This window comes from Mustela erminea, chromosome 10, assembly GCF_009829155.1.
Source record: "Mustela erminea isolate mMusErm1 chromosome 10, mMusErm1.Pri, whole genome shotgun sequence".
NCBI lineage: Eukaryota > Metazoa > Chordata > Mammalia > Carnivora > Mustelidae > Mustela > Mustela erminea.
The window spans coordinates 24,317,830-24,329,915 of NC_045623.1; the positions used below are offsets into that span (position 1 = coordinate 24,317,830).

Sequence of the window (12,086 nt, forward strand, 5' to 3'; positions counted from 1 at the left end):
CTCCTTACCTCTCTCTCTTAAATTAGTAGATTTGTTTAAAAAAAATCAATGAAAAGCAAAAATACCTGTTGTAAAGCTGTGACATACAACTTTAACTGCTCTTCCTAATATTATATAATTTGTAGAAAAACAATATATTTTCCATCAACTCTGTATACAGTACTGTGAAAAATAATCATTTTATAGTAACTTCAAAAAATATTTTTTAAAATAAAATAATACCTTGGAAATTCTGCAAAAAACATTTGGGAAAGAAACAAAACCTATTTTGAAAATAAAAATAAAATAAAATAATGACATAAAATATGCAAAGAACCACTACAATCAACAGAAACAAAAAAATTTTAAATAGGCAAAGACTTAACCAAACATCTCACAAAAGATACATATATGTGTGAAAAAAATGTTCAACATCATTAGCCATCAGGAAAATACAAATTGAGACACATTTCACACCAACCAGAATGGCTTTCACTCCTACCCAAAAAACAAGTCTACAAAACAGAATGTTGGTAACAATGTGGAACAGTTAGAACTCATACTCCGATAAGTAATATATAAAATGATTTAACCCCCTTGGAAAATCATTCCTCATGAAGTTAAACTATATTTAACCCTATGATCCAGTGACCTTCATTCCTAGGTATTTAAATAAAGGAAATGAAGACATATGTCTGCAAAAAGACTTATAGAAGAACAGTCACAGCAGTTTCATTCCTAACCGAAACATCACCTAAATACCCATCAACAGTTGTATGGATCAATACATTGTGATACATTCACAAGGTGGAATGCTAAGTAATAAAAAGAAACAAACTACTGACATACTGAACATGAATGTATCTGAAAAAACAATCTTCTGAGAAGAAAACAAAGGGCAAGAGCAAATAAAACAAATCTATGGCATTAGAAACCAGAAAGTGATTTAAAGGGAGCCCCAGTGTGCTGTGTGTGGGAATGTAAATTGGTGCAGCTACTATGGAAAACAGTATGGAGGTTCCTCAAAAAATTTAATATAGAACTACCACAGGATCCAACACTTGCACTTCTGTGCATTCATTCCAAGAAAATGAAAACACTAACTCAAAACGGTATTTGCACCCCCCGCCACGTTCGTTACAGCATTATCTACAACAGCCAAATGGAAACAATCTAAGCTTCATCCACTGATGGATGAACGGATAGAGAAAATGCATTTATATATAATGAAATATTATTCAGCCATAAAAACAAAGGAAATCTTGCCATTTGTGACAACATGGATAGAACATGAGGGCATTACACTAAATGAAATAAGTCACACAGGGAAAACAAATACTCTATGATTTTATTTACATGTGGCATCTAAAAAACAAAAACAAAAAAACAAAAACAAAAAACAGGCTCACAGACACAGATAACAGACTGGTGACTGCCAGAGGTAGGGGGTGGGAGAAATGGGTGGAAAGGGTCAAAAGCTACAAAGTTCCAGTTATAAGATAAATAAGTTCTGAGAATATAATAGGCAACAGGATGACTACAGTTAATAATATTGTATTTGCATATTTTAAAGTTCTAAGAGAGTAGATCATAAAAATTCTCACAAGAAATTCTATTCAAGAGACACTATGGAGTAAAATAGCAAACCCCAAAAGAAGCAGAATATATCTGCATTACATAGAATGGACAGTGTGCATTAGCCAGAATATTAAGACTCCTACACAACGACAAGAAAAAGACAGCCGCTACAAATATGAGGTAAGAGATCTGAAAATGTGTTTCATAAAAGAGAATACATGGGAGCGCCTGGGTGGCTCAGATGGTTAAGCGTCTGCCTTTAGCTGAGGTCAAAATCCCAGTGTTCTGGGATCAAGTCCCACATCGGGCTCCTTGCTCAGTGGAGAACCTGCTTCTCCCTCTCCCTCTGACACTCCCCCTGATTCATGCTCGCTCTCTCTCTCTCTCCCTCCCTCCCCCTCCCTGTCTCAAATGAATAAATAAAATATTTTTAAAAAAGAGAGGGCAAACACAAGTGGCCAACAAATACATGAACAGTTCAACCACATTAGTTAACAGAGAACAGCAAATTAAAACTACAAAGCGAATTGCCACTACAAGCAGAGTATAATGACTTAAATTTAAAAGACTGCCATATCAAGTCTTAGTAATCACGTGAAGAAAGTGGAACTCCCACCTGCTATTGATAGGAATCCACAGTGGCGATCTGCTTTGGAAAAGTCTTTAGTGATACCCACTATATCTGAAGGAACGGCTCACAGGTATTCATCTAAAAGATAGATGGACCAAAGATAGGAAAGAGCCCCAAACTGGACACAACTTAAATATCCATCAAAGGAAGAACTAAAATATTACATATTCAAACAACGGAATTTTATCCGGCAACGAAAATGAACACATTAGTTTTACATGTAACAATAAATTAATGTTGACTAGAAGAAGCCAGACATACATACTGATTCTATTTGTGCAAGGTTACAACAAGGCAAAACTCGTCTCCGGTGTTAGAAGCGTAATGGCTAGATGCGCCAAAGAACTGGGGGAGTGGATGGAAGGCACACAAAGAGGAGCTTCTGGATGCTGCTAATTGTTCCATTTCCTGATCTGAAGCGTGGTTACATGGGTGTGTTCACTTGGCAGAAACTGGGCGAGCCGACCTCTCAAACCACCCCCTCCCAGCTCACTATATTCTCCCCACACCAGCCTTGTTTCTGGGCTTCAGAAATGCTGCACGTGTTCCCGTCTCAGGACCTCTGCGTGTCTGCTACCCAGGACACAACTCAGACTGCCAGCTCTGGCTCCTTCTCACCCTCGACGTTCTGGCTCTCTTTCAAGAAACCTTGACCAAAGGGCTCTCCCATCCTCTGTAATCACCCCTCTCCCCCACCACTAGTCTCCATTGTTCATAGCACCGTCAGAAATTATCCTGTATATAAACTTACATGCTTGTTTATGGTCTGCTCCTTCCATTAGAAATATTACACCGGGGAGCAAAGGACCTTGTCTGGCAAGTTCCCTGCTGCAACCCCAGGCCCAAGAGTACAGCCTGACAGAGAGTGTGCATGGAACAAGTGTCAGAAAAATGAACATCACGTATGCACTAAGCAATGTCTTCTGCTATGGGGACATCAAGACATAGGCTTGGGAAGAAAAAAATGAGAGGAGAAGAGAAGTATACACAGTCCAGTTAGCACAACAGTTCCTCTGGTACCACTCAGAGCACAAAGCAGATTAGACCCTCACCTTGTTGGAAGTGATCTGATAAAGCCCGGGAAAGCCTGGGAATTAGGCAGGCATTTTCCCCACACTGGCTCTGTAAGAACTACTGCAACGCACAGAAGGTCCAGTGCCTCAGACAGAGAACCTGCCTTCAGGAAAGTTCTGATCTAAGCATTAATGACTTATTTTAGGCCTGATTTTAATTTAATAACTGTAATTAATGACTGATTTTAATGCTTCAGTTATGCAAGGAAGTCATTCCTGTAACTCAGTTCTTACAGAACAATACTTAGAAAACTGTAATATGCACTCACACCAAAGGAAATACCTTGAGTTTTCTAACTTAAGTACTAGAAATGGGAAAAAAAGAAAAAAAAAACCTAATTTCTTCTGTTGGTATTTTCAGATGTGGCAGAGAGAAGGCATGGTGGGGGGTGCACAGGCACAAGGCAGGAGGGTTGTGGTATCCCACACCCCCGGGGGAAAACGAGGTACAATTCTCAGCTACATCTCCTCACCCTGGGAGCCATACGTGGAGCAAGATGAGTATTCAGTAGGTAACTAATGAAGGAACAATCTTCCCAACAATGGTTTTAACAGTGGAACAACTTAAAAGAACCAGGCTTAGTAGTGTCTCAGTTTCTGTTTCCTAATCCTAAAGCCATTTATTTAACTTCGGCGAGCAAGCAGTACAACAAGTGGCTGGTAGGTACAAGGCACCGGGCTCCATGCTCTAGGCGCACAGAAAGCAAAATAGCAGAAACCCTGACTGAGAAGCTGATAAAGAATAAATCTCTAAAATACTGGAAGTATTTTATTCGTATCTCATAGGCTAACCCTAGGAACCTCTATCTTCTTAATGATCCTGCTTCTTGGTATTTTTTGTGTATTCACTACACTTCCATTTCATTCTTCGAGGTAAAGATATAAATTCACATTTCCAGCACTGTTTTCTTATCTACACCGGCCCCCCCCCTACACACAACTAATGTAATCCCTGAGCAGGATTCCTCAAATCCTGTTAATCATTTCAGATGCTTATGGCTCACTTCTAGCATCCTCCTGTCAAAGTCACAAATCATTTGTTTCTCACCAACAGAAAATGATTTAAACAAGAAAAGAATTAATTATATAGAAAAGAATGCTATTCAAGATATAGCCATACAGCATAAAGAGGAAAAAAAATGAAATTTCTGTATAAGAAATAATTGGTAACATTTTAGAGCTGGACCTAAATCAGCTAATGCTAACTTCATCTCCTCCCTTTATTAGTGGATAAATCAGTGGTAATTTCTAAAATTTTACAGGGAAACCAGAAAGGATCATTCCCTTGAGTTAAATCTCTCCACTTTAGGAGATGGGGTTTGACAAAGAGTTCATGAGGGTGAATGAATGAACGGATAGATGGATTTGTAAGTATTCTTCCAAATAACGGTCTTAAAGCCATTTAGTGGCAGGGCCAGGACTAAAACTCAGTTCTCTTTTTTTCTTCCTTGGTAACTCATAACCTGCAGCTACTCTAGTAGTTTAGTTCGTTGTCAGGAAAGCAGCAATGTCACCGGCATCACTGATGGACCTTAGTTGTGGTTTTTTTCATTCTGCTTTTAGACACGCAAACAAAAGAAAAGAATGAAAAGTGTCAAGTAGGATGACATAAGAAAATTGCACCGTAGCCAGATCACACATAGAAAATGACAGAAAAAAGGTAGGCAGAGATGGCTCTGTGATTTTCTTCTCTCACCTGATCTGAGAGATAAAAAAGGTACAAAGTTAGAATGCATTAGCTGTCAAATCAACAATATTCCATTAGAGGCACAGACTTCTCACACGGTGCAGTCATTTTATAAGCACAGGCTTGACCTAGTCCACAACCAGGACGACACAAGGTAGAAATGATCAGAACAAGGACATAATATGATAATGGAGGCCATATACTTACTCTTCCAGGAAGTGCTGCTGGGGTCCTATAATGGAGCCTGGCCGGCAAATTCTGATCCAAGCAATTATTTCAGCATGTGTAAACCTGTAATGTTTCATGACATAACAGGCTATCAACGTCCCTGTTCTTCCAAGACCAGCTGCAAAAAAAAAAAAAAAAAAAAAAAGGAAACAGTCAAGAAAGACAAAATATAGCAAAGGCACTCATAAAAATACCAAAATCAAACCCTGCCCCAAAACTGCAATGATTTTGTCTAACACAAGTGTTTTAAACCCAAACAATAATTCAATGCTTTTTTACATGATGTGGAGTTGAGATAATTCTAACACAAAAAATCTTCTAAAAATAGATCATACAATTCAAATAAGACTATATAAGAACATATCAGAGCAAGGGTCTTGAAAAACGATCAAGTTTGACCCCTGGGGGCCTTTGGGAATGCCTGCCATTGTGGATGTTGTTAAGACAATGCGGGCCCCATGACAAGCATTTGCAGAATATCACCTGTCAGATGTCTCCACCCTCCCCATCCCAGACCCCAGCCCAGGCTGAGATGAATCTACAGTTCACAGTTTGTATGATCTGAGTCAGCCATGTAACTGATCGTATTATCATGACCCATGTTAGAGCTTGTTTAAATGGTTAGTTTCTTTCTAACTCATCATAGAATAAGGAATCACAGGATCAAAGTTGGAAGATGCCACAGATGTCATCAAGCCTCACCGACTCCCTAGTCCACAGCTGTTTCAATACTACCTCTAGCAGATAGTCATCTGACTTCCCTGTCACTCCATCAGAGCCCAGGATTTCATGATTGCCTCAGTCGGTAGATATGGATGGAGCACTTGAGACCTGCCAGGAAACATGCTAGGAGATAGAGGGCACAGTGACAAATAAAAGAGAGAGGGTCACTGCCCTCGGGAGAGCGCACAGTCCGCTGAGGAAGAACAAAGCGAACAGAAGTGCTCAAATCTCACTTCCCTGGGGTTCCTGCATTTTCTAAGAACTTTGGTGTTAGCTTATGTTCTTTACGTTGAACGTACTCTCTGTTACATAAGATTATGTAATACGGCTAGAAATGACTTTCCAAAAATGACTTTCAATGAAATACTGGTTATTGTGAACTCTGATTTATTTCTTCAAAGTATTTTTACCAATTGATGTGTGTCCTTCCCTCTCTCCAAAGAAATAAAAGTGATAGGACCTGATTTGCATTTTAGCCGAACTTAAAAAAAAAAAAGAATACACACTGGCTTCCTCCTTTTGCAAAAATACTCAAAAACTTTATCAAGCCACAGGTTCTTGATAGTGGTGGTTGTTCCTATACCAGAACAATGAAGGCCCAAAGACAGCAACCAATTGACTCATAGAACAAGGGAGTACAGAATCCAGGACTAACATGCCCCCACAGTCCTGATTCTCCTCCCAGAATTCCTTCCACTCTTGTCTCACATCCTGTCATTCATTTTACAGGTACTGACTGAGACCCACTGTGTACAAGGTACCATAAAAGATCTGGAAACAGAAATATGAAGATAAGCAGGATGCCTGCCCTCAGGAAGTATACAGGACTGAACAATAAAGCTCATTTACAAACATTTTCTAAATCTTTCCATATCTGGCTTCTTGGAGTTAAATTCAGTACTGTAAGTTCTACAGTATGCAGTTATTTTTCCACTACTTAAAATCTGTTTGTATCATATACACCTTTCCTTTTTTTTTTTTTAGTTTTTATTTATTTATTTGTCAGAGAGAGGGGGAGTGCAAGTACAAGCAGGGGAGCAGCAGGCAGGGGGAGAAGCAGGCTCCCCCTTGAGCAAGGAGCCTGATGCAGGCCTCAATCCCAGGACTCTGGGATCATGATCTGAGCCAAAAGCAAACACTTAACCAACTGAGCCACCCAAGCGTCTCTGCACTTTTTCTTATAGAAGAATAAAGTAGCTCTGGGTTGCCCGGGTGGCTCTGACAGTTGAGCATCTGGCTTTTGGCTTCAGCTCCGGTCACCATCTCATGGGTCATGAGATTGAGCCCCACGTCGGGCTCTGCGCTCAAGGGGGAGTCTGCTTGAAGATTATCTCCTTCTGCCCCTCTGCTCATTCATACTTGCTCTCTCTCTCTCTCAAATACAGAGCGGGGAGCCGGGAAGCAGCTGGAGGCTGGGGCAGGAGGGTGCACAGAGGGGCCGGAAGGGGCAAAGATGGGGCTTGACTGACCATGGCAGTAAAAAGGAGGGGCTGAGTTAGAAAGACATGTGGACTGGGTCACAGAGAAAATCAAAGATAACTATTTCTGGCCTGGAAAAGTGATCCAAGGTCATTTTCATCCATGAAAACATTTAGTTAGAAAAGGAAATGAAAAGTAGACAGCTTTGTTTTTAATATGCTTAAGAACCTTTCTCCCCAGAGGAGGAGCCCTTTTGTCTGTTTTGCTGGTCAAATAATAAAGAGCATCTTCTCTAGTTCTCCAGTAGTTGGAAATACACAGGTGTCTCAGCAAATCTAAGTTACCATCAAGTTGCCTAATGGTGTGATATGCACCATTAATTAGTTCAGTTCCACCTAAGTAAGAAAAAATTAAACTATGACATGTTACCAATTTTCAGATGCATTCTAGTTCCATCAATTTAAAAGTGTGAAAAAGCGGTCTCTAAATCAGTGTTTCTCAATCTTTTTTTCTTGATTGCCTCCTCCAAGAGCCTCTTTAAGACATTTTTCCTGATGGTCTCCCATGAAATGTTACTGCCACAGTAAACTGCGTATCTCTATGTACTGTATGTAAATCTGTGTTTTACAAAGAAAAAGAATGGTTCCTCCTCACAACCCACCCCTGGGGGCGGTGGTATTCTCCATCTTTGAGGCAACAATACCAGGTTGAAAGTACACATTAAAATCCAAATGAGCAGCACCTGGCAGGCTCAGTTGGAGGAACATGCGACTGTTTGATGTCGGGATTGTGAGTTCGAGCCCCACATTAAGCACAGAGACTACTTAAAAATAAAATCTTTATTTTAAAAATGCAAATGAAATTACAATCAAGTTCATGTTTACAGATGCTTGACATTCCCTTCCCATTTCGCCTTTTTAAAAATTATATTTTTAATGTTTTATTAGATGGGAGTGTGCATGTGTGTGCATGTGTGTAGCCTGTTACCATTTGAAGTACCCTTGGTCCCAGACCAAATGTCAACATTCTTTAAAAAAGAGTAATTTGTGGTCTCAGTGGGGATCTTGCTTTAATATTAGAGTGAAGAGTAATTTGATTTGCCTTTCTGCTTCTTTCCAGAGCAGATACTCTCTGCATCTGCCAAATTCTCAAGTCTCAGACATTTGACAAGACTACAGGTAACTGTGTGGATAAAATACAGCAAGACAGCCTGCTGTAGGAACCTGCATAGAAACCAACGTGCAGGGACTTTCTAGTGTCCCTCCTTGGAGCCACCAAGGTGGGTGTCTGTCTGGAGAGGAAATGGTCTTTCTGGAGGCAGCCATACCTTTTCCTGCTCCCCGCCCTGTGCAAAGAAGGGGCTGTCCCATTCCCTCGGTTAGGCTCCCAGTCACACACACTCACAACCAAAAAAGGTGGTGCAGAAAATTTTTCAAATTTCTCTGAAACTGAGGTTGCTTCCCCCTTTTAAAAAGAGTCTATAATTTAGATCTATAAAAAGAATGTACTTAGCACTCAATAGTTCGGAGCTCTTACCACAATTCAACAGAATAGGAACATTTCACCAAGTTTCTATAAAAACTTTAACAAATTTCTTAAAGCATTCATAATTAAAGGCTCCCTGACACAGCAAGACAAGACGTTGAAAAGTACTCTATTTATACCAAGTTAAATGTTGATTCCCTTATAGTTCCCGGCATTTTCTGCAATCCTACAGAATATCAACAATCACATACCAGAACATCACAGTGTTCCCATTTTTTAAAATTAGTATTTGTGCTAGAAATTTTCAAAAAAATTAATAGCCATCCCTTTTATCAACCAGAAAGTGAACTATAGATACCAATTCTTCAGTCAGATTTCACACGTTCCCCGCAAATCAATTTCTAGTCCGTCTCTCTATCTAGCACTCTATGTAGAGGCACATCTTCATTCCCTTTCCAGCACCTACAGAAGTTCATGTGACATAGGCTAAGATTCTCTCTCCCTCCTCCTTGTACTTCAGTTAAAATGCTCAGTGATGCTTCAATTCCCAGAAAATTAAACTGACTTAATTAGGGCAGATGTCAAAATAATTAACAGGCCTCTACTAGATAAGTATGCTATTAAAAGCAATACAGCTGTAATTAAACTGAAGGTGTAATTTTTATAAAGGAGTCCTACATGTGTGTACAAGTGGAAGCAAATGAAATAACGTTATGCAAAAGATGTCACCACATGTGAATGTGACCTTCCCATAGAAAAGCTCACCTCAATACTAACAGTTCTGATTTTAAATAAAAATCATATGATCTCCCTGATATGAGGAAGTGGTGATGCAACATGAGGGCTTAAGTGGGTAAAAGAAGAATCAATGAAACAAGATGGAATTGGGAGGGAGACAAACCATAAGTGACTCTTAATCTCACAAAACAAACTGACGGTTGCTGGGGGAAGGGGGTTGGGAGAAGGGGGTGGGATTATGGACATTGGGGAGGGTATATGCTTTGGTGAGTGCTGTGAAGTGTGTAAACCTGGTGATTCACAGACCTGTACCCCTGGGGATAAAAATATATGTTTATAAAAAATAAAAAATTAAAAAAAAATATATATATATATAAACCTCTGCAGTATAAAATACACACACATACAACTTATATGGCCATATTATATTTTTTTAAATGTTAACATTCACAAATCTAAGATATAAAACAGAGAATACCTATAATAAGAATTTTGAACATCATAGAGTTTCATTCTTATAATTTCAGTTAGGTGAAAAAAGCTGTCAAGAGAGATACGGATACCCAAAAGAAAATGAAAACATTCATTCAAAAAGATACATGCACCCCTGTTTATTGCAGCAATATTTACAAGAGCCAGACATGGAAGCAACCTAAGTGTCCATTGACAGATAAATGAATAAGGAAGTATATATGTATATACATAGATAGAGATATGTATATGTATGTATGTATGTGTATGTGTGTGTGTATAGATATAGATATATATGTAGAGATAACATAATAAAAAAGAAAGAGACTTTGCCATTTGTGGCAACATGGATGGACCTAGAAGTTATGCTAAGTGAAATATGTTGGAAAGATAAATAACATACAATTTCACTTATATGTGGAATCGAAAAAAAAAAGAAAGAAAAAACAGAAACAGACCCATAAATACAGAGAACAAACTGGTGGTTGCCAGAGTGGAGGGGAATGAAGGGAGGGACAAAACGGGTGAAGGGGAGTGGGAGGTACAGCCCTCCAGTTATGGAATGAATAAATCACAGGAATAAAAGGCACAGCAGAGGGAATAGAGTCAATGGTATTATAATAGCATTTTATGGTGACAGATGGGAGCTGTGCTTGTGGTGAACAAAGAATAATGTATAAATTTGTCTGATCGCTGTGTTGTATACTTGAAACTCATATAACATTGTGAATCAACTATACTCAATTAAAAAGAGAAAGATACTGGGGTGCCTGGGTGGCTCAGTGGGTTAAGCCTCTGCCTTCGGCTCAGGTCATGATCTCAGGGTCCTGGGATGGAGCCCCGAATCAGGCTCTCTGCTTAGCAGGGAGCCTGCTTCCCTTCCTCTCTCTCTGCCTGCCTTTCTGGCTACTTGTGATCTCTATCTGTCAAATAAACAAACAAAATCTTTAAAAAAAAGAGAGAGAGAGAGAGATACTGAGTTGTAATGACAGTCTTGCATTTCTTCTTCCCCGAATTTGTCGATCCAACATGCGGAACACAGATAAGCTCTATGACTTGGTAATCATAAAATCAATTGACTAGAAAATAAGGTCAAATTAATTGGAGGAAAAATATGAATTTTTGTGACACAAAAACAAACTTTGAAAAAGAGCACACGAACATCTCCTACAGAACTTTGGTAGCTGTTACGGTCCCACTAGCTCTCAAGGTCCACCGTTATTTGAAATGTGCAAAATGCAGGCTTTTTCTCCGGCCTGGGCCATCTTTAACAAAACGAGCTGGAAAGGCAAAGTCGGAGTGTAGATGGACCCCAACCAGGACGGGCCAGCTCACCACCACCCCACCTCGACCTGATTAGAACTGAAAACCCTCTCCGATGAGCACATAAGACACCTTCCAAGCCCGACCCCCCACGTGGACCCCATCGGAGAGATAGGATGCCCTGCGCGCCAGGGCCCCATCCTGCTAAGAAACGGGAAGAGGAGGGGTGGCCGCGGCTCCGCGGGTGTGGACAGAGCCCTCATCCGACTCGGGGCCATGTGCAGCTCGGCGCCATCTCCCCGGGTCTCAGGCGAAACGCGGCTTCCCGGTGCCGCTCACATGTCAGCCAAGTACCGCCGCCTACTCAAATCTTAAACATAGAAACAAAGGCCTACAAAATGGTATTTTAATTTCTGTCAGAACCAAAGCCATGCTTGTCTGAATAAGTCAGTTACAGCAGCACTAGGCACTTGAAAAGAACAGTACAATCCCCAACACCTACTAGACAATTAGCATAAACTCCACAGAAACCCGTCATCGGACTCAAAATCGTGAGAGCAGCGCCACCCAGTGGCAGGACTAGATGCTGCGTGTGAGGAACTAGTCTCCATCCCCAAGTGGCCAGATAGGGCTCTGGTCACTCCAAAGACCCCAGTAGAAGATCTTGCACGTTGCTGGAAAATCTAAAATGTAATTTGATCCTCCTCAGAGTCTAACAATCAGGCTTAGAGAAAATGTTATTTCACATTTTCTGAGTAGCCAACACGAGGTTGCCAGATAAAATGCAGAATGTATATTCCGTGACATACTG

The 12,086-nt window shown here is 40.2% G+C and overlaps 1 protein-coding gene across 5 annotated transcripts in view; it reads right to left on the bottom strand.

Moving 5' to 3' along the window:
- The window catches only part of CDC14A (cell division cycle 14A), a 172,660-nt gene that overhangs the window by 51,977 nt on the left and 108,597 nt on the right, over nucleotides 1–12,086 (bottom strand). For all 5 annotated transcript variants that reach the window (XR_004289707.1, XR_004289706.1, XR_004289705.1 and 2 more), the window contains one exon: nucleotides 5,156–5,294. Coding sequence is in view for 1 of the 5 variants with exons in the window: in XM_032360600.1 (XP_032216491.1) it covers nucleotides 5,156–5,294 (139 nt within the window). In the remaining 4 variants the exon portion in view is untranslated. The remainder of the gene's footprint in view (nucleotides 1–5,155; nucleotides 5,295–12,086) is intronic.